We start from the raw sequence: 23,898 nt of genomic DNA on the forward strand, positions 1-23,898 counted from the left end.
TAAGCAAGAGCAAAAAAAACCACTCCCCAACACAAGAAAAAACAGCCCGAGATGACAACAAACGTTTTCACCAGTCCGAGAGAGACCGAACGGCTTGGGCAGTCTCAGTGCTGAGGAGGGTGCTGAGCTTCTCTGTAGTGCAGACTCCGGAGGAGTTCCTTGACGTTCCCGAATCAAGGTCCGAAGCAGGTCCGATGTCTTCAGGGAAGGGGAGGAAGGAAGGGAAAAACAAAAATAGAAAAATGGCAAAATAAGGCAAGCAAAGAAAAAACAAAAAAAAGCAAGCGAGCAGAGCAAGCGAAGCAGGCCTAAAGCTAGCAGCAGCAAGCCATAGCAAGCAGCCGGGGGAGGGACACGGCTATAGACAAAACAAACTGAGAGCACGGGAACAGGAATACACGATTGGGATACAAAGCATGAAAATGTCCTGTCACCCCAGGACATTCCACCCCTTATCCCATATCGTGAACATGTTAATGAACACAATGTAAAACCTTTCATCTCACGTGCTCAAACCTTCCACACTTAACACATTTCCTTCCATCTTACTTGCTCAGACCTTTGACACTTTCACGTTTCCTTCTGTCTCATGTCTGTATGATGTAACGTACAGACAATGGTGGTAACGTTCAGCAAACAATGATATCATCCCACAATCAGATCTCCCTGAGGTACACAACGGGTTGTCCCATCTTTCTGCATTATCCACCAGGTATAACCTGGTCCTTGGGCAAAGACAATCCCACGAATGGGTTTGCCTGTACTCAAAGCAGGATTAATCCATACCGTCTTCCCCAACAAACCTCTGATATGGGCCACTGGGACTTTATCTCCATCGACTATATTAAGGGGCTCAGACTGGGCAGGACCTGCTCGGTTGGTGGAACCCCGAGTGTTAACTAACCAGGTGGCCCTTGCTAAATACTGCTCCCAGTTCTTGAAAGACCCCCCACCCAATGCTTTCAAAGTGGTTTTTAACAATCCATTGTATCTCTCCACTTTACCTGCAGCTGGTGCATGATAGGGGATGTGGTACACCCACTCAATGCCATGTTCCCTAGCCCAGGTGTTAATAAGATTATTTTTAAAATGAGTCCCATTGTCTGACTCAATCCTTTCAGGAGTACCATGCCTCCAAAGGACCTGCTTTTCAAGGCCCAGAATGGTGTTGCGGGCTGTAGCATGAGACACGGGGTAGGTTTCCAACCATCCCGTAGTGGCTTCTACCATGGTTAGTACGTGGCGCTTGCCTTGGCGGGTTTGAGGCAGTGTGATGTAATCAATTTGCCAAGCCTCCCCATACTTGTACTTGGACCACCGCCCCCCATACCAGAGGGGCTTCACCCGCTTAGCCTGCTTAATGGCGGCACACGTCTCACAGTCATGGATAACCTGAGAAATGCTGTCCATGGTTAGATCCACCCCTCGGTCTCGTGCCCACTTATAGGTGGCATCTCTACCCTGGTGGCCTGAGGCATCATGGGCCCATCGTGCTAGGAACAGCTCTCCTTTGTGCTCCCAGTCAAGATCTATCTTCAACTCCCCTATCTTTGCGGCCTGATCTACCTGCTGATTGTTTTGCTGCTCCTCATTAGCCCTGCTTCTGGGGACATGGGCATCTACATGGCGAACCTTCACAGGTAGTTTCTCTAGCCGGGTAGCGATGTCTTTCCATTCTTCAGCAGCCCAAATTGGTTTTCCTCTGCGCTGCCAGTTCGCCTCCTTCCATCTCTTCAGCCATCCCCACAGAGCATTGGCTACCATCCAGGAATCAGTATAAAGGTAAAGTTTTGGCCACTTCTCTGCTTCAGCAATGTTCAGGGCCAATTGAACAGCTTTGAGTTCCGCAAGTTGACTCGATCCACCTTCTCCTTCGATAGCTTGTGCAACCTGTCGTGTGGGGCTCCATACGGCTGCTTTCCACTTCCGGTTCATTCCTACGAGGCGACAGGAACCATCAGTAAAAAGAGCGTAATGTATGTCTTCTGCCGGCAGTTGGTTATATGGTGGAGCTTCTTCGGCACGGGTCACTTGCTCTTCTCCCTCTTCACCAGTGAGCCTGAAGTTTTCACCCTCAGGCCAATTTGTAATTACCTCCAAAATCCCAGGACGATTTAGTTTCCCAATTTGGGCACGCTGTGTGATGAGGGCAATCCACTTGCTCCATGTAGCACTGGTGGCATGGTGGGTGGAGGGAACCTTTCCTCTAAACATCCACCCCAGCACGGGTAGTCGAGGTGCCAGGAAGAGTTGTACTTCAGTACCAATCACCTCTGAAGCAGCTTGGACTCCTTCATAAGCAGCCAAGATTTCCTTCTCCGTTGGGGTGTAGTTACTTTCAGACCCTCTGTAGCTCCGACTCCAGAATCCCAGTGGTCGGCCTCGGGTCTCCTCAGGCACCTTCTGCCAAAGGCTCCAGGACAGGCCATGGTTCCCGGCTGCAGAATAGAGCATGTTCTTCACATCTGGTCCCGTCCTGACTGGGCCAAGGGCTACTGCATGGGCAATTTCCTGCTTGATCTGGGCAAAAGCTTGTTGCTGCTCAGGGCCCCAATGGAAGTCGTTCTTCTTACGAGTAATCGAGTAAAGAGGGCTCACAATCTGACTATACTCAGGAATATGCATCCTCCAGAAACCTATAGCACCTAAGAAAGCTTGTGTTTCCTTCTTATTGGTTGGTGGGGACATAGCTGTGATTTTGTTGATGACATCGGTAGGAATCTGGCGCCGCCCATCTTGCCACTTCACCCCCAGGAACTGGATCTCCCGAGCTGGTCCCTTAACTTTACTTTTCTTAATGGCAAAGCCGGCTTCCAGGAGAATTTGGATGATTTTCTCTCCTTTCTCGAACACTTCTGCTGCTGTGTTTCCCCACACAATGATATCATCAATGTACTGCAAATGTTCTGGAGCCTCACCCTTTTCTAGTGTAGTCTGGATCAGTCCATGACAGATGGTGGGACTGTGCTTCCACCCCTGGGGCAGTCGGTTCCAGGTGTACTGCACGCCCCTCCAGGTGAAAGCAAACTGAGGCCTGCATTCTGTAGCCAGGGGGATGGAGAAAAATGCATTGGCAATATCGATTGTGGCGTACCACTTTGCTGCCTTGGACTCCAGCTCGTACTGGAGTTCCAGCATGTCCGGCACAGCAGCGCTCAGTGGTGGTGTCACTTCATTCAATGCACGGTAATCCACGGTCAATCTCCATTCTCCTTCAGATTTACGTACAGGCCAAATGGGACTGTTGAAAGGTGAGTGGGTTTTACTAACCACCCCTTGGCTCTCTAACTCTCGAATCATCTTGTGAATGGGGATCACAGCATCTCGATTTGTTCGATACTGCCGGCGATGCACTGTCGAGGTGGCAACAGGTACTTGTTGCTCTTCTACCTTCAGGAGTCCTACTGCAGATGAGTTCTCTGACAATCCAGGCAAGGTGTTCAATTTCTTAATGCCCTCTGCCTCCACAGCAGCTATTCCAAAAGCCCACCTGAGTCCCTTAGGGTCTTTGTAGTAGCCACTCCTGAGATAGTCTATGCCCAGAATACACGGAGCCTCGGGGCCAGTCACAATTGGATGTTTGTGCCACTCCTTCCCGGTCAGGCTTACTTCAGCTTCCATCAGAGTCAATTCTTGTGATCCCCCCGTCACCCCGGCAATGGAAATACGTTCTGTTCCCACATGTCCTGAAGGCATTAAGGTACACTGCGAACCAGTATCAACCAAAGCTCTGTATTTCTGTGGCTCTGATGTGCCAGGCCATAGAACCCACACTGTCCAAAAGATTCGATTTTCCCTAACCTCTACCTGGCTAGAGGCAGGGCCCCTCTAAGCCTGGTTATCCTTCTTTCCAGAGACATATGTCTTGGAGGTTCCTTCCAGGGGATCCGACAAATCATCGTCATCATTATGCCTGACAATTCGACTACGGGCAACTGGAGCTGCTTCCCTTTTCTTACCTTCCTTCAATTCACGCACCCGTTGTGCCAGAGCAGCAGTAGACTTCCCATCCCATCTCCTCATGTTTTCTCCAGACTCACGTAAGAAGAACCACAACTCAGCTCGTGGGGTGTACCTTCTCTCCCCAACAATGGAACGTTTGCGTTGGATAGCAGGGCGTCTAATTTGTACAGCTGAGATTTGGAGGAGGTCCTCCTTAATCTCTTCCCTGAGTTTCTTACGACTTTCCTCTATTTTGTCTTCTAATTTCTGCAGTCGTGTTTCCACAGCTGCAATTCTGGCATGAGTCGGGCCATGTACAGCATCCGCATATGCTCGAAGCTTCTTCGCCATATCGAGTACAGTCTCATATACCTCATCCCGCTTCATTATTGCTAGAGCAGAAGCGTATTCAGGTGGCCCAAGTCGCACAAGTTTCCTCCACATTACAGGTGTACACGGTACGAAGTCTGGATTCCTAGTTGTTATGTCATCTGAAAAAATGACCTCTACCACTGCCATCTCCCTCAGGCGTTGGATCCCCTGTTCTATGGTCTTCCACCGTGTCTGCTGAATATAGAGGTCATCTGCACATAGGTATCTTTGTGCTACGCTGTCCAGGACCCGTTCCCAGAGGCTGTGAGGGCTAGCCCCTCTCATCATGCCTTGGTCGATCACAGGATCGTGTGACAGGGATCCCAAATGCCTCGCTTCAGTGCCATCCAGAATGGTAGCCTCCCCTGCTGCATCCCAAAGGCGGACTAGCCAACTAATTATAGATTCATCGGGCTGTCGCCTATAATCCTTCCTTAGGCCTCGAAGGTCCTTCAGGGAGAAGGAATCAATATTGGCTCCGGAATCTGTGCCATTTGGTGTGGTTTCTGATTTTGGTGATGGTCCTTCTCTTGGATCATCATCATCATCCTCCACCCTTCGGTCAGTCTTGCTTTTGCACTTTCCACCTCTTGTATTAGCAGCAACAGCCATTGGTTGAGGCTTACTCTCTGGTTTAACTACTGGCCTGGAGCCTGGGATGTTGGCTGCAGCCTGAGTGACTGGGATAGTAACTAACTTATCTCCCTGTTCCCTTTCCTCTGTCTGCTGCCCTACAGTGTCTAGCAGGGTGCGATAAGCATGTGCCAGGGCCCAGCTCACTGCAATGATCTTTTCCTCCTTAGTGTTACCATGGCACCTCTCTTTCAGGTACTTTACCACCTCAGCTGGATTCTGAATTTGTTCAGATGGAAAGTCCCAGACTATAGGATCAGAAAACTCCTTTAAAATTTGGCCCATATCCTCCCATTTCCCACACCACTCAGGACTCCTCACCCTTGGTTTTACTCCTAAATCAGGAGTCTCACCAGCCCCTCTAGAAATTTCAGCCTTCATCTTATATAAACTGCAGACAGTATAAAGAAAGCTTACTAAATTAAATGCCAGAAAGATGGTGTCCTTGGCAGTCAGGGAGAACCAAACATTTTCTAATAGAGATGTAAATAATTCAGAGGAGAAGAAGGAAAGCAAAGGCTGAAAAGCCTCCTCCCCTGCTTCTCCCCTAACAAACTGAGTACACAGCCACAACCACGAACCATACATTCCTGGAACCGATAACAACATTTTTATAAACCTCTTGCAAATCATCACAACCAAGCCCAACCCGATAAATATTCTGGTTAGTGCCCCTCTGCTACAAAAGCTACGCATTAGGGACAATACCGGAGCTATTTCTGGATAAGAAAATAAACCTAGGGACCACAAAGGTATTAAAACTTCAAAAAACCCTAATGACCAGAAATAGAGGCAGGCTTTCAATCCAAATGACATTATAACTTCAAAAACAGACATACCAATGTACCCACGAAACAATTGAGACCAAAATATTATTTAGAATGAAGTTTTTTCCACTTTGTCTGGTCGATTTCCCCGTACGGGCCACCAAGGAATATATTGTCCTGGTTTAGGACAAATTAGGGGAAAATCTCCGAAGGAGCCCCTTAAAGGAAACAAACCCCCACAACTCCTCCCCCCTCCCCACTGCCGGGTTCGGGAGGAATTTCCTCGGAGGATAAGTGGAAAAAACTTGTTTATTAAGCAAGAGCAAAAAAAACACTCCCCAACACAAGAAAAAACAGCCCGAGATGACAACAAACGTTTTCACCAGTCCGAGAGAGACCGAACGGCTTGGGCAGTCTCAGTGCTGAGGAGGGTGCTGAGCTTCTCTGTAGTGCAGACTCCGGAGGAGTTCCTTGACGTTTCCGAATCAAGGTCCGAAGCAGGTCCGATGTCTTCAGGGAAGGGGAGGAAGGAAGGGAAAAACAAAAATAGAAAAATGGCAAAATAAGGCAAGCAAAGAAAAAACAAAAAAAAGCAAGCGAGCAGAGCAAGCGAAGCAGGCCTAAAGCTAGCAGCAGCAAGCCATAGCAAGCAGCCGGGGGAGGGACACGGCTATAGACAAAACAAACTGAGAGCACGGGAACAGGAATACACGATTGGGATACAAAGCATGAAAATGTCCTGTCACCCCAGGACACTTCTTTATAGTATTTTTATGCAATCCATCAGTACATCCACATGATATGTATTTTCGCTGGTTGATGTATCTTTCTTGCCACCAAATAAAGTTGTCATTCTCATCATTAGGAAATAAAGTTTATGTATATAAAAATAATACTTTACAAAAATAGCAGGAAAAAGTATTTCAACAATTTGGGTAAAAATTCTAGAATATATTTCTCTTCTGAAAAGAAGACAAGAATTTGGGAATTTGGAGTATCATGTGGAAGTCGTATCAATCAAAATGTGTTTTTCAACTTAACTTTTTTTAACAGTAATGCACTAACAATTTTCTAGGTGCAATTTTTTTTTTTTTTAATTTCTAAAATGAGAGCTTTGCATTTGTCTCCATAATTCTCCATAATTATTTCATTTTAATTGTGACTTATACAGAAAGACTAACTGAAGTCCAGACATCCAAAGAACAAGAAAAATGTCAGCAATAAATACATAGGATTATGAAACCATGCTGCAGTGTTATACAAACATTTGTAAAGAGATTTCATAAACATTTAATTGGTCCAATAATAAAGTTAAGATTTGTTCATTAAATACCTGTAGCAAACACCTCTCTGTATTAAAGATCGGAGGAATGTAAGTATCTGTCACATATTAGCAGGCGATGATGTCCCTAATATTTGTCATGGGGTTTGTCATGATGGGGTTTTGGGAAGAAAAATGACAGTTCATTTATGTAAAGAAGAGAAATGATCCAATACACAATGGCATTGTCTTCTCAGATCCCAGATTTGTCAGTGCTCACCTGATACCAGAGAGCGACAATCCAGAAGATGACAAAATCTACTTCTTCTTCCGTGAAAATGCAATTGATGGAGAGCACACTGGAAAAGCCACTCATGCCAGAATAGGGCAGATCTGCAAGGTCAGATTATGAATTCTTGGTGTGATACTGAATGCACTTGCGAGCAATTTTGGAAACTGCGTTTTCTCACCTGTGAATTACTCAGTATTAACATTGGAATTGTACTAAAGCAGGGGTCATCCCAAAAGAAAAATAGTGTGGGGATGGCATACAGAAATTAATACCATTCAGTTCTTCTTTTGGGGGGAAACTTCACAAACTCTGTTGTTTGGTTTAAAAAGTCATAGGTATCTTCTGGGGCTTAGAAAATGTGTACAAAAGAAAGTCTTTTACAGGAAATGTGATACTTCCAGGTAGGCAAAAAACGTTTGAAGAATTTGCTTTTTAAATGTTAATACCTTTCCCTTCCCACATTAGTGAAAACCTTTTAAACAGAGGCAAAGGAAGATACAGAAAAATAATTGTTTAAGGTTAGCTGTAGAAATGGGCAGCCATTCCAAAGACCCTTAGTGACTGCAAGATGAATCATATTTCCACACTAATAAATGTCCAGATGGTTTTCTGACAGACTTCCAAAAACATTTCTGCTAATGAAATTAAAAAATGTTGTAGCTTTGGCAACTGTGGTGTTTACAGTAAAATTTTCTGTTAATACATAAGCACAACTTCAATTTGCAGCTTTGAATTCAGGGGTTCCTACTTTTAAACCAGTTACCCCACAAGTATGAGATCCTTGGGACCCTTTGTTTCTACATTTTGCGGATGTACAGCTGACTCCTCTGTTCTGGCATTTTTGTCTACTTTGTTCCATTGCAAGTTTCATTTCTACTTTGTTGCTACCCAGTAAAGCATAATAAACACCCTCAGCTTTTCCAGGATATGGCAGACTGGGTGCTTTGGAGCAAGATATTCTGCCAATTTCTTTTTTCCCAGTGTTGAATATGTATAAAGTTATATAGAGAGATTTGAGGGTTTCTGTTTTTAAATTATGGACTAGTATGAAATATGACACAATAAATATAAAATAAAAATAATTCAGATTTTGTGTCTTTGCAACATAATATTGCTTTTGTACATAGAGGGTGAATTCTTCTCTGTTGTTTTCTCTAAATGGCATCTTATTTGCTGTGTTTTCTCTGTATTCTGTTGATACTTCAAACAAAGACTGTTGCGAAATGTTAATGCAAAACACTTTTGCTATTAGAATGACTTTGGTGGACACAGGAGCCTTGTTAACAAATGGACAACTTTCCTCAAAGCACGTCTGATTTGTTCTGTACCAGGACCCAATGGCATTGACACACACTTTGATGAACTACGTAAGTAGCAGAAATGGCTGGAATATAGAAATGTCTTCAGGTATTACCTGTATGAATTTAACCTGATTTTCTTTTCTTTTTCTTGTTATCGTTACAGAGGATGTGTTCCTAATGAACTCAAAAGACCCTAAAAATCCAATAGTCTATGGAGTGTTTACAACTTCCAGGTACAGAGCATATCATTTTCTTGCATGGAAACTTGGGTGGCTGCTTGTTTTAGAGAGGTCTCTTTGTTAAAAGTGTTTTTAAAAAACACAAAATTTTCTTAACCTTTGAACTGAGAAGTCAATGTCAGTAAGAAGTAATGAATTAGGTTTCTTTCTTATGAGCAATGTACATCATCACCCTGAAGCTAGCAAACACAAAGACTATCAGTTTCTCAGGCTGTTCTTGCCATTGAATTGGCTTTTTATTGCAGAGATCAGCATTTGTAGCCCTTTCCACACATATTTGGAAAATGAATGCAAGCATAAATAAACTTGTTTGAGGGCAGTGTAAAATAGGAAAACTGTGGAGTGAGAAATTGGCTAGTCAAGGAGATATTAATAAAAAATACTGCTAAAATCTGGAAAGTCTAATGATCTTTCAAAAGTTCTGTTATTGAATCACATATAACTGTGACTTGAATGTTTTTGTTACACTGTGCTTTCGCTGAGAACAAAATATACTTGTAGCTTTGGTCTGAGGAAGGTTTGCAGTACTGGTTGTATTGCCACATTTATCTGTGAAAGAAACAAGTTTTAGTTTCTAAACAGAAAGAATGTTTCTAGGGATACCAGGCATAGAAGAGGGAGATTTACAAGTCCTTACTGTCTTCTGTAAAAAATGTCAGGGTAAGAAACAACACTGAAGTTTGCACTTGTGCTTCCCAAATGATGGAAGAGACTGCTAAAAAAAAATGTGGAGTGTAGGAAAGAATTGAATAGTTCTCTAGGGAAAGCCTTACTGAAATTTACTCAAATTTGGGCTTTGGCCTTCTGGGGACAAGATGTTTTAAATAGTGAAATAGCAGCCATCTGCTAAGGAAAATGTCTGGGAGATCATATCAGTTTTGCTGAACTTTCATAGGAGGTGAGTGAGGATTGCTCTGAGAGCCTGTCAGAGGTTTGATTATCATCACATGCAATAAATTAGAAAGCATCAAGCTGCTATTCCCATAGCTCTAACACTTGATTTAATCAACTGATAATTTAAAGAAACTGATTTGATTTATTTTCCCTTCATTTTCAGTAATATCTTCAAGGGATCAGCTGTGTGTATGTACAGCATGACTGATATCAGGAGGGTATTTCTTGGTCCCTATGCCCACCGAGATGGCCCAAACTACCAGTGGGTTCCCTACCAAGGGCGAGTGCCATACCCACGGCCAGGAACTGTAAGTACCCTAAGGAATCTGAACTGGGAAAACTGTGGAAAATATTTTCACACATTACATGGTCCTTGAGCTGAGATCCAGGAAAGAAACTGACACAGATAACGAAATGGATGGAGTGGCAGAAGGGAAAACTAACAGTTCCTCCAGGTCCAGAATGTACTGATTTTCTTGTAACATATGAAACTGCAGTAGCAACTTCACTTGGATTTTAATTTTGGCATCCATATTAACAACTTCAAAAAAAGTTTTGGTAATGGCTGGAGAATTTTACTGAAAGTCAAGTGTTTCATAAATTATATTGCATTATCCTTTCCTTGGAATTTGTTTTTTTTTCCCAAATATTGGCTGACTGAGCCTTTCTTAGTGAGAATGAATGTAAAACAGACGATTTGCGTCACTGTTAGGAATTTTCAGTCGACATTAAATCCAAGACAGTGAAACAGATATTTCTGCAATAGATGATAGAATGACTACAATAGTTTCTAACTTCCACATGGAATTTTTAAAAATATCTGGTTTTACCTGATTCTCTGTTTCTGTTTTGTAAATGATTAAAATATCAATCCATATAAGACATCCATATTTCAACTGATATCATCACGTTCTAGAAATATTTTACTGCCTCTGAAATTTCCAGTAGTCTAAGAAGATGGGACATTTATGAAACAAGCATTAATTGTGTACATTGGGCTAGCTCCTTAGCTTGTATAAGTCAGCTTGACCCATTTCTATTGAGAACTGTCATTACAGAAGATTACATATATATGTACACATGTATACATAAAAATGTATATGTGTAAATAATATATATGTCTGCAACATTCTTCTCAAAGTCTTCTTAAATATAAGGCACAAAAGAAAGCAGGAATAACTTTGCTTCTTTAGTTCATCATGCTTTCTACTTTTCTCTGGTATGTTTGAAATTGTCCTTTCAAATCTGATCTTTCAACTGATATATATGCTCGGCTAATGAAAATTACTTCCTAAGTAAAAGAAAACAGTGGCTCCCTGACAGCTGGATTCCTCAGAACTCCTCACTCATTCACTGTGACTAAAGGAATTTCTGATTTTTTCCAGAGTTAAAATATGTGATCTGCAGCATATAAGAGTTTTCATTTCTCATCTGATGGTGAAGCTTTTTTTCCCAATTATTACAGTTAATTCTGTTATGTCAGAGAGTTGGGATTTTTTTGAAGTTCTATTGTGTTGCAACTCTAGAAAAAGTGAATGAGTAGATATTTTTGGTATTCCTTGTATAGCTATTCTCACCTTTTCAGTTTAACAGATTTACTGCTCATTATTCTGTCCCATTATACTCCTCTTTGACTGCAGTTTCAATTAAACTTTCTGAACAAAACCAGATACTAGATATCATGTAGAACTATGGACAAATAAGAATGTTGCATGCTTCTATTACAGAAATAGACTGAGATAAAGAACTGACTGCTGCACACAGGCTCTGTTGCATTCATTCCTCTGCGGAGATCAGATGCAGCTCTGTTGAGATTCTAAATACACAACTCAAATACTTGCTCTTGAGACTGGCAGTTCTGTGTCCTGAGACACAGTTCTGGCCTCAGTTCTGCCTGGGGGTTACTCCACAACTTCTCTGAGGGTCTTGATCTGAGTTGCTTATGAGAAAAGACTGACTTGATCAAGTTCCCCAGAATAAGCAGAAAAACAAGGGCCAGAACCCAGCCCTTAAGTGGCAAAGTGAACTAAGACACCAGAGCCTTTGTCAAAGTAAGGAAATGCACTTAGGTTAGAGATACTTTTGTTTCTGGCTACCCTATCAGAATGGAGTTTACCTTTATGATTTCATTGTAAAATGCTTCCATTAAGATTTACAAAGTGCAAAGATGCTCAGATTCCACCATAAGCTGTTTTCTTGCCTAAAATCAAGTGTAATCCCAAATTTTACAGGTCTGCTTAGCCCCACAGATATAGTGCAGGAGGCCATGCCACTGTAAATGTTGTTAGAGTGGCTGAGGCCAGCAGTTTGTCGTAGCACAATGCCAGAACTCTAATCCTGGGTTCTGCCACTTTGAAAGAAGAGGAATGCCCTCACATTTGCTAAAATCATTCTGTTATATCAATAGAATAAAACTGAATTTTAAAATAAAAGAAAAAGAAAAAGATTTTTGAAGTTCTTCAGTTGTCAGACCTTTGGACTCCTTTTCCTAAAAATGCAGAAAGAGATGGGAGAAAAAAAACTGATCTTAGATTAGAGTAATTAATTTTCAGATTGCACTGCAGTGTTGAATTATCTCAGGAATTTAATAGGGGAGGTGCCACTAAACTTCTTGAGCATCTGGTGATTTGCCTAGTATGAGTAAAAGAAAATGAAAGTAAATGGTTTTTGAAAAACCAGAAATCTTTATAAGAAATTCTACATCAGCTTCACATGCAACAAAGAAATTGCCAGAATTTTTCCTGTAAGATCTACAGGACTTTGTTTTCTTTTTTTTTTTCCTTTTTTTTTTTTTCCTTTTTAAATTTTAAAGTATCTGGGAGAGGAGGGAGGACTTTTGTGTATACCTCATCTTAACTCAGGTAGCTCATCCTGAATTCCTATCTGACTTTCTGTGATTTCAGCTACAGAGCTCAAGTTTTCTCTGCTTCATGGCACCAAGAGTTATGACCAAAGAGCTTTTTCTTCCTGCCAAAATGTACATACTGATTTGTTCTGTTGGATTCCTTACTGGGCCTAGTCCTGGTAATGCACTTTAAACTTCACATGTAAAGACACAGGGTTACAGTAATATTTTTATTCTCAGAAAAGCAGGGTATCTAAGGAGTAATAGGGGGTCTCAGAATTGAGAGTCTTAATCAAACACACAGAATTATGACTCTAATTCTAGTTTTATGATTTTTCTGCGCAAAGTACATCTTGGTCCATAGAATGATAGAATATCCTGAAGTGGAAGGGAACCACAAGGGTCGCTGAGTCCAGCTCCTGGCTCTGAACAGAAGAGCTACAGAAGAGTTACACCATGTGCCTGAGATCATTGTCCAAATGCTTCCTGAGCTCTGGCACTCTTGGTGCTGTGACCACTTCCCTCGGGAGCTTGTTTCATATTGCTGCAAGTAAAATCCTTTGTTAGAAAATGAGCCAGAAAGTAAATATTCAAGCAGTTGAAACACAGCTGAAATTCATTTGCCTAAAATTGGGATGAACATTCATTTAGTAGTTTTTCAGTGTTTGCCAAGCTGCAATTAACAATACAAAATTCTTGTGTAGTGATTTTTATACATAGAGTACTTTACAGCTATTACCTAATTAATTGTTATCTAATTAATCCAAGTAATTAGTATTGAATTGTAGTTATAATATTGAGATGTAAACCAAACTTAAGTGTAGCATTTGAAACACTATTTTTGAGACAGACAATGGTTTGTCCAATAATCATGAAAAATCCATCTGTTTTTCTCTTCATAATATTTTTGTACAAAAGAGCAAGAACATATAATAATAAAAAAAAAGGTTAAAAAATCTTGAAAAAATAAAATAGATAGCTAATTTGCTTTCTGCTTTTTCTGCTCCACATGCCTTAATCAAATATTCTTCTTTCCTCCTCTCTTCCCTTCCATACAAACAGAATGTAGGAATTTGCTTACTAACAAATATGCCAGCAAGGGACAATTTGCACTTTCTATGTCCGTGCTGGAAGCATCCCTTTGCTGAGTACAGCAACTACTCTTTTTGACATTGATTTTTAAATTTAATTTCTGTTGAATTATTAATAATTTGGATCAAGGTGATAGCAAAGACAATTGATTTCTTCTGTTGAGCATCCTGCAAGGTCTGGATTCTTGCTTAATAAGATCTTGTCCGCTAGGTTTTTAATTTAATTGGAAGGTGTTTTATACCTGGATATAAAGGGCAAATTATCTCAGGCATTTTAACGCCATTTGTTTATATTTGAAGGTCAAATACTGCAAAATAATTAATTTCAGCTGGGATTCAGTGTTTTGTATGCCTTCAAGAGTTATCTGAACAGCAGTTGGGGTCCCCAAGATCTTTGACAAGTATCTTTGACTTGGTGTCATTGTGGCTCGTTTCCTTCACCCATTCAACAGTACTAATATACTGCTAATGCTTATGTTAATGTTGCATAAGGTAACTTTTCATTAAATACTTACCAATTCTGTAGAAGAGGTGAGGGCAAATGGTGGTGGTCAGCCACAGTTCTTGAGTCTCCTGATGGGGATATGTAATAGCTGAAAGTGGAGGAGTACTTTTGTGGCTATCAACACCATGGTCTTACCTCTCCTTTCCTTTCCAGCCTCTGGTTTCTGCTTACAGTGAGAGAACATAAGCTAAATGTGCAAAGTAGAGCCCTGTGGTTCTCACAGATGAGAGGCAAAACTCTCTGGCCCACCCCTGCGTATATACAGGGGAAAAGTAACTTTTTTCTGTCTTACATCATGATTCATCCCAATGGGACACCAGTTGTTCCTGCACCAGCTGTGCAGGACAGTGAGGAGTTACTGCAGTTCCTGAATGAGATCCTCTCACCTAAGAGTTGATGTGGACAGTATGATGAGTAACACTCACAGAAGGCTTTCTTTAGAATCAGAGGGGAGAAAAAAAAGGTACATTTAAGACATGACTCACTAGATTTGATTTAGTGTAACAGGATCCACATTATCGGGACTACATGGAGGACACAAAGTTGTTGAGACAAGCAGGGGTTTGCAAAGTCAGTAGAACAGGGCATTGTCCCAGGGTTTAAGGATTTGGTTCCTCACGTAGCAATTTCCAGTCAACTTCTGAAGACAATACTTTGAAACAAGGATGATGATGTTGTAGATGAGTAATGTGATGGGCGACTCTCACAATTAAAAGGCAAATATTTGTGTATGTGTTAAGAGAAGTTTTATAGACTTACAGTTATGTTTTACCCACCCTTGTGTTGTTATCAGGGGGCGGCCTAGGTTTGGAACATTTGGGAGGGGTTGGTTTGTTGCTATGGCAACATCTGACCTCCAATCAAGATTTAAGGAAGTGAGCTCTGCCCCTGGACAGTGAAGAAGGAGTCAATGGACAGAACTTTGGGAGCGTCTAAAGGGTTAAAAGGTGGAACATCCATTGTGTGGATGAGCACATGGTGGGAAAGATCCTCTGCTCCTGGAGCAGTAATATTTTCTCTATTCAGTCTTCTGCTGTATTTTTGATAAGGTTTTAATAAACCTTTTAAATTTTTTGGAAGTGAGTATCATTTCTCACAATGGCATAATTAATTAATTTGGTGTTGTATACATAACCAAATACTGAACTGCTTGCCTCATATTGAATGATTTTGATATTTCAGAATTTCTTCCTTCTGACAATTAAAGACTAATACTAATCACAACTGGACTTTAAAGACTTCTGCACTGAAAAGGAATAAGAAAAGTGATGTATGAGGATCATTTTCATTCTGTTAACCATATTGGTTTAAATCCAAAATAAATTGAAACAGAGAGACTATGAGTGACAGAATTAACTTTCTCTGTCTGTCACAAAACACTTAGATTCCCTGGCATATTTAATTAGAGACTGCTGTAGATGGGATGATAAATAATAAAATGTGAAACATTTCCTTTTTTTCCTAGTGTCCCAGTAAAACATTTGGAGGTTTTGATTCCACCAAGGACCTTCCCGATGAAGTTATCACATTTGCCAGAAGTCATCCCGCCATGTACAACCCAGTGTTCCCCATCAACAACCGCCCAATCATGATTAAAACAGACGTGGATTACCAGTTCACACAGATCGTGGTAGATCGGGTAGATGCAGAAGATGGCCAATATGACGTGATGTTCATTGGCACAGGTGAGAGGTCTCGAATTTACACTGTATGCTCCTCCAGGATTGATGGAAACCTAGAGCAGATAAAAATATATACTCTAAAAGACAGAATATTGACTGAAGAGCAATATAAACCTGTGAAAACTTGGGGCAGGACCCAAAACTGTGCATGTGGAGAGGTCTTTGTTACAAATATTCACTGCTGCAGGTTCAGGCTGTAGCCTGCACAGCTTAATTCTTTAGGAACTTTGCCATCTGGATTAAGATCAAACCACCCTCTTTCCAGCTACTGCTATTAGGGATTTTTATTAGAAATGTCTTGCCTTACTAATTATAATTTAGTATTAAAATGAGGGGTTTGAGGTACCCATTTTGAAGTGCAGCATAAAAAGTATTAACATGAATGAGGCAAATATCCAGGTATTGTAAAAGTCGTTTGTGCCTTTCAAGTATTTCAAGTATTGCCTTAAGATGCTCAGCAATTCAGCCAAGAGGGTGCATCATTTTACTTAAGATGAAGATATCTGGCACAACTGGAGTGTTTTCAGAAGAGCTGGTATTCAAATAGAAAGATGATATCCTTTCCAAAGCATTTGCAGAATCATACAGCTTGGCCATCTTAGAGAAGTGTAAATATGCACTGAGAAAAGACTTTTTTTTCTGGAAAGGTAATAATGAGAAAGGGTGTCCAAAAATTAGCTTATATGCATCTTCCTAAATTCAGTGGTTTCAAAACTCTGCTGAGTAGCAATTGCATCTCATGGATCTGTTTATTCATCTGTGAAAGTTTTACATTAGTTGGCTGATGTTTCAGTTATGTTGAATAAAAGTGTTTTAAACTTCTACTGAACATAATTACTAGTAATTAGACATTGGCATTGTGAAGCCAAACCAAATCAAACCCTACTGCTTCTTTTCAGCATTGGACCAAAAAAAAAACCTCCGTGCTGTCTTTTAACAGTCCAACTTTTTACATACTTTAAATACAGTTCTGGTACTCTAAACCTGGGGTCAGATTTCCAAAGCAATAAATGTAAGATCTCTTTCATGTTGATGCCTGAAGTGTATTATGAGTCAACTGAGAGCTGGTGAGGCTTGTGTACCAAACACAGTGCAAGCATAAAAATTCAGAACATTTACTGCAGAAAACACGGCTCTGCAGGAAGGGTTAAAGCACTTCAAAACTGTAAACTGAGTTATTAGATACCAGTGCTACAGTATGTTCTTGCATAAAATATTGAAAAGTATTTTCATATGACTTTACACAGCATATATTTTCCATCATACATTAGAGACTTCAATGTCATCCACAATTCACAGAGTTTGGTGCCTTTCAACAAGTCCTCTATGGCCTGATTTGGCCCACAAAAAACAAGTTCGTGGCATACGTGGTATGATGCTGAAAAAACATAAGGAACTTATTTAAGTATATTTCTTGAGCAAAATAGGTGGCATTTAACTCTCCAGAACTTGGTCTGTGGGCTAGGAAAGATGCATTGGTTTCTGCAAGGGAAAGCAAAAAATTCTTCCAGAGATTCACTGTACTTTCTTCAAGACTTCTGTTAGAGTAAGATGGAAAGTAATACAGAAGTTCCTGTCTGTTTCAGGCAGTGCAGGGAGATTTGCTTAAAACCGAGCTCCAGCTTCTAGATAGTTACCATTGCATATACTGGTTATTTAGTTATTATTATGTCTAGAAGTTCTTATGTAAATCAGTCAAGCAAGATCTCCCTCTAAAAGAACCTAAATGATAATTTTTACCTCTGAGTTTAGGGTTTCCCTAAACCACTAATATTCAGGTGTGTGGTAAATGCTCAGGATTCCATCCAATGCTGGTGATAGCCCTGCCCACAAACTGTAAGAAAAGTGTTGAAACATTATTACTTGCACTTGCCAAAAGATATTTCAGCACTAAAATCCTGTCTTTCTAAGTGCAGAGTGTCATTATTTTTTGAAATTCTGCTTTTGCCCATAGAAACCATTCTTCTTCCAGGAGGAGGTCATACCCTCGTGGGACAAGAACAGGCATTAAAACACCCATGCCTGGAGCTGGAGCACAAAAGCTGCTTCATGTTCCTCTGAGCTCACTGTCCTTATTGTGGTTTTCAGAATCAGGAAAAGGTGTCTTCCACGTGGGGGGAAAGGTAAAGAGGCAGTACTGAAGCTCTGCCTGCCTTCTGCCAGACAGCTGCACTGAGCCAGCTGCTCAGAGTCAGAGGAATCAGAAGCAGATACACAATCAGCATGTATTACTTCTTCCCAAGCAAAGAACTAACTGGGAAGCAGATTAGGGACTCTAGTCACAGTCCATTTTCCCACTTGGTGATCTGAACCTACGACAAAGCCAGAATTATGCTCCCTGGAGTATGACTGGGTTTTTCTGTGCAGGTCTGTCCCATCAGATTAGATAATATTTCTCTGTGTTTTCCCATTGCTGTTAGAGCAATCTACATTATTCCCATGTGCTGCTGAACTGCAGTATGTTGAAGAAATACTTTTTTTTCCCTTTTTGTTGAATAACTGATGATAATTGAACACAACATAATTAATAGCCATCCAGTGTGGTCACATTTTCCATTCCTGTGGGGGAAATCTTGAGCTGAGCAGTTTCTTTCCCACTCTGATTGTACCAGTGTGTTTCACAATGAAAGTAAAATCCTATCAGCATGCTTGAAAGTAATCAGAAAAAAACAGGATTTCATGCATATCCTGATGGTCTAATGTTTGGCATCCTTTGGCACAGTTAAAGTACTTCTGTCAGTAAAGCAAATTAATAACAGTAATCTTATCTTACTAAGCAGAGCCTATTGATCCTAAAGGAGACGCCTGATTTGTGTGAAACTGTTTGAAATACTACTCTGTAAAACTTGATGTAGAAGTGAGATAAAGCTCCACTTTGGTACTTGTGGCCTGACCAGTGTCTCCACAGTGATTAACTCAGTGTATCTTTGACCTCAGAGGCTTTCTTGAGATCAGGCAACTGTAATTGTTGCAGGAGCTGCTTAAAAGTCTGACCTTTTGTTGAAACAACATTATGGGAAACTTGTGTCTGCTCAATGCCCACTCAGTCTGTTTTATGAAAAATCTCCCTTTATTTCTAGGATATGGCATTTCATGGATTGTGATTGAGGACAGTCCTAGTCCAACACAGAATAGAGTTGTGACATTGCTACACTGCTATATTTATTATGTCAGAGTTCCCTGTTCTTCACCCATAAAATGTATTTTCCTCAAAACCACAGTCATCATATTATCAGGATAATTAAGGAAATTACCTCATCAATTGAATTATAAATATAACTACTGTTAGATTATCTGTTATTCTGAATTACTCTGTAGTAGAAATGTGGATTTTTTTCTTATTAGTTAAAGTTTATATTGCATTTGTTCTGTAACATTCTCAATATTTCTTGTTTTAAATATAGTCAATTAGTAGCAGTGATCATAATGAAAACCAATCCAAACCCACTTATCTAGTATATTTTACTAGCTTAATTTGTACATGTAGAAGCCTAAATAAAAAGAAAGATGTGCTTTGCTTTGTTGCTACTTTAAGAAATAACTGTTGGTTTGTGTTTTTTAAAAGAATATATGAATTTGTGGCTAATGAAAGAAAACAGTGATGTGCATATTCCAGGGGAAAAGAAATTGCTTCTCTCTAAAATTCCAAAAATATGTATCTAGAAACCAATATATGCTTAAAGGGAAGCAGATAGAAAAAATGAAAAATCTCAGTTCTACAGGATATTCCAGGTTTTCTAGAATATTTAAATACAAAATCATGCAAAGAAGTTAAGTACTAGGATTTTCCCTTTGAATTAATAGCTTTTACATCAGTTGCCCTATAAAAACATTTCTAATGCATGTGATCTCTTTGTCTCAGTTTTATGTGTATTTTAGATATGGAAGTAGAGAGTTGTCATCTTTTTGTTCAGAAATTTCAGCTAATACCCACAAACTATATATACTTATAAAATGTGTGTGTATATATATATATATATGCTTTTGTGTAATTGATGGTTAAGTTCTTGTTTTAAGAGTGTCGACCTTTATAGTTATTTGAGAATTTTATCCACTTAAGATGCCTTGTGCTTTCCTAAACCATTAAAGCTGTAGGATGTGCAACATGCAGAGTCCTTAGGGACATAATTATTCTACCTGTGATACATTTACATGGCACTACACTTGGCTGGTTAAAAAGAAAAGTTGCATACAGATTGTTTCCATTTCAGAGAGTCTGCAGTGATATGTGCCAACCTAGAAATGGTTCTTTGTGTTTTTGTTGTTTCCTGGAAATTGTATTCATAGAAACAAAAAAATAAATTACAGATGCAGAAGCTGAATAACAGATATGGTTTTTAGTCTCAACCATGTTCACAAAACCAAAGGCTGTGGCTCTGGAATTTCAAGTGCTGGCCTTGTTCATTTTAAAGCTTGTTGCAAAACTCAAAAAATGTAATTTGATATAATACTAAAATGGTGGCACACGCCTATTTCTAATCCAAAGGCACAAATTATATGCTTTTCACCCCTCATTGAAGAACCAGCATCTTACACACAGAGAAATATAGATGCCTTCAAGGGCTTATACATCTTAGGTACTTTGTTTGACACAGGGAAGATTGCAGGTACTTGAGAGACCTAACAGCTTCATCTGTCTGAGAACGTTTGTCCAGGTGGTTTTATAGCCATACTACAGTATCTTCACATGCATTTTAAGAAAGAAAAACATCATATTCAAAATGGACTACAAAACACACCTGGGTAAATTTAGAGCATTTCCTTCCCCAGTCATGAATCTGTCATTTTATACTGTCACTTAAATAGTGTTTCAGTGCTGTCTATTCCTTAATAACTATAATAGTATGCATTTTCTGTGTTGCATTTTGATAATTCAAATACTTAAATGTCCTACTGAAATTCATTGTTTCCTGAGGTTATTTTAAATAGCAGTTCTTTTGAATGAGTGCTGAGAGATAAGTAGCTTCATAGTCTTTATATGTGAAATAATTATATACTACAAGAAATTCTGGCTGCTACAAAGAAGAAGTATTCATCTTAAGCACCTGAAAACCGTTTGGTTTTGTTTTTTTTTTTTTTCCCTTTTCAAGATATTGGAACAGTTCTTAAAGTGGTTTCAATTCCTAAGGAGACTTGGCACGAATTAGAGGAAGTCTTGCTGGAAGAAATGACAGTCTTTCGGGTAAGTGCAACTAAATTTCAAGTGTCAGGTTATAGATTTCTCTGTGGACAGCTGCAAACTCAACTTCTTGCAGTCTAGCCAAGGAATAGCCTGGCATACCCCTCTAATTAGCTTGTCATTTAGAGACCCTGACACTAGTCAAAATAAACTTTCAGTGCGAGCTGGAGGTTAATGATAAAAGAAATGGCATTCTGGGCTCTTGTTCAGTGGTTTAAAAAGTAAATTAGTATTTCTAAATCTTAGAGCTGTTGCATGCTGGAGTTAAATATCTACCTGTGCGGGTCTGGGAACAATGCCTGTCTGTTTTCTCCCACGGTGATATGCAATATACAAATTTATAATCGCATAAACTCTCAAAACTATTCAGACAATCAGCATATTGTAACTAAGATATTTTAGGTAAAACAGTGATCTGTCCAGATTTCTAATGCTTAATAATCTTAGGAACAAAGTATTTATATTTTCAAAGGTCACTTTGGGGTCTCATTTTCATGGTTCAACACAAGGCACCATAAACACCCCCTAACTCTAATATTTTTTGGTGAAATCAGTCTTCTCCATTTTTCTTGTTTGAGCCATTTAAAAAAATACAGCATCCCGTAGGCAGCCCTGCAAGGCAGGGCTGAGTAAACTTTTCAAACACTTCCCAGACAGAACCCAGGGATGTCTCATGTTTTGTACACAACAACGAATCATTTACATTCCCCACGTTACTCTTTCTGTCAGTGCCGTTTTATGGCACCGTTTCCCTGTCTCCAAGCAGCTGGGGGTTATCCTGGCTGGGAGCACAAGGTTGGTGTGACAGTGTGAAGATGCTGCCTGCATGCTCCAGGAGCCTCTTGTGCTGACAGGGACCATGTCCTGGCCCTGCCAGGGGGCCCAGCCACCACGTCCTCATCAAACTCCATTGCCATCCCTTCACCTTTTTTTTCTGAGCAGAGACAAGATAGCTTCTTATGGGCATTCCTGCTGTTACTGGTACCAGTCGTGCACAGCAACCTCTGTTTTGAGTGCAAGATATCTCAAAAAAATGTGTGTCTCTGTTCTTGCAATCCATGGGGTTTTTTGAGGACAGAAATCTAGAGTATTTTTTTTTCTTAACATTAAAGTAGAAACTGTGAAAAGAAAATGAGACAACTTTTTTTTTTTTCATTTTTATACATGCAGAAGCCATTACATGAACACAGGGTAATTTGGAAATTGTTGATAATATATAAGTCTCTTCCCTGAAACAGGTAGAAGTGCCAAGCTAAAGGAGATCAGAAAAATATGAAAGTGAAAGAAGGAAAATAAATGGAATTAATTTTACTTCAGAAAGGTTTTGCAGAAGTAGAATAGTTAATGGCAAATTGAAATTTGGAATTTTACTTTACACATGTATGTTTTCATTGCACAAAAGTATTTTGTTGTTCTGATTTACTTGAAAGCTCAATTATCTCTTTAGACATTAATTTAAACCTTAAAGAGGGAATTTATGTATTTCAGTGGAATAAGCAGAATGTTTGAGCATAAGATATGAATCTTTCAATAGGGAATTTCCAACAGATTTTACATGTACCTCATCCAAATGTAAGTTTTCTTTAGTTGTAAAGAGTATATGTGCATCATGAACAACGTATTTTGATGTTAAGCTGCAATGTGCTGAGTACAGTGCTTTTCATTTAAAATTCCACAAAGCTGAAAGTCTTTCATATCTGTTACATTGATAACAAATGATTCTTTAAGCCCCATTTGTGCAATATTTCTCTGAACAGCTGAGCAAACAAACTAATGAGTTCAATTTTCATTCAAATGTTACATTTAATTGATGATTTCTAATATAAGGTCTATTAACCCCTCTGTAAAGGCAAGTCCATGCTTACCATCCACTGACCCATATCAAATTCTCTCAGGATAAGTAAGTTGAAAACTACACAAGTGTAAAAGCTTAATAAGTACTTTATTAATGTACACAACCAAAAGTATCATGTGTAGGATCAATAGCAGATTTCTCGATAGAATAAAGTTCATACAGAATTGAGTTGCACACAGTCTAATTATGCCACTTGTCAAATTAAAATCCATCTGAGAACCTGGACCTACAAGTTGTAACAGTTGATTAAATGATGGATATTCCAGAGTGCAAAGAACCGCTTGCTCATTTTGGTTGCATGCTTGGAAAATTCATGTATCTTCTTTGTAAGTGAATAGTGTGGAGCAATTAAAAAGATTATAAAAACTTGTTCTTATTAATAAAATTTCACAGGAATGGGGTTTTCACCTTGATATACTTATAATGAGTTGCTTATTTCAGTGTTATTACCTTTAATAGATAGTATCTATGAATTTTCATAAAGCCATTAATATTTTCATATTACCTGGGAAGTTCTTGAAGTACAATTTTAATATTAAGTGTAGATAACAATTTCAAGATGTGGAACTAGTGAAAAAGTGATCACAATTAACTGTATTAATAATGGAAAAATCTACAATCAACATAGCAATCAAAGTTGTCCCCAGATATGTACATGCATTCTAATTCCTTTACAGCTAGAAATGATTCCACTGCAAACGACAACAAGAAGGACTATTACTAGAGAGTTTCTAGTTTAATTTCAGGTTTTCTACCTTGTGCAAATAGTATTATAATATATTTTTTATGTTTATAGCTCATTTTATATTTTAACTCTGTTTTTCCCTAGGAACCCACTGTTATTTCAGCAATGAAGATTTCCACAAAGCAGGTACTACATGCACAAATGTTAAATCCCTTTCAAATATTTATTGGTCTCTGTCTTCTAGAGACAGTAACTTGGCAGTCGGCAGAGACATATTAATTGCAGCAGCAGCATCTCATCCCTTTACATAAACAGCAGTAGTTTCTCAGGAAAATGTGACGTGGGGGCAATGGGG

The 23,898-nt window shown here is 39.6% G+C and overlaps 1 protein-coding gene across 1 annotated transcript in view; it reads left to right on the top strand.

Moving 5' to 3' along the window:
• The window catches only part of SEMA3A (semaphorin 3A), a 170,467-nt gene that overhangs the window by 126,693 nt on the left and 19,876 nt on the right, over positions 1 to 23,898 (top strand). Inside the window, exons 7-13 of the mRNA XM_068189556.1 lie at positions 7,233 to 7,375; positions 8,520 to 8,634; positions 8,732 to 8,801; positions 9,865 to 10,009; positions 15,608 to 15,827; positions 20,915 to 21,006; positions 23,688 to 23,729. Of these exons, the coding sequence (XP_068045657.1) occupies positions 7,233 to 7,375; positions 8,520 to 8,634; positions 8,732 to 8,801; positions 9,865 to 10,009; positions 15,608 to 15,827; positions 20,915 to 21,006; positions 23,688 to 23,729 (827 nt within the window). The remainder of the gene's footprint in view (positions 1 to 7,232; positions 7,376 to 8,519; positions 8,635 to 8,731; positions 8,802 to 9,864; positions 10,010 to 15,607; positions 15,828 to 20,914; positions 21,007 to 23,687; positions 23,730 to 23,898) is intronic.

This window comes from Anomalospiza imberbis, chromosome 5 (assembly GCF_031753505.1).
Source record: "Anomalospiza imberbis isolate Cuckoo-Finch-1a 21T00152 chromosome 5, ASM3175350v1, whole genome shotgun sequence".
Lineage (NCBI taxonomy): Eukaryota > Metazoa > Chordata > Aves > Passeriformes > Viduidae > Anomalospiza > Anomalospiza imberbis.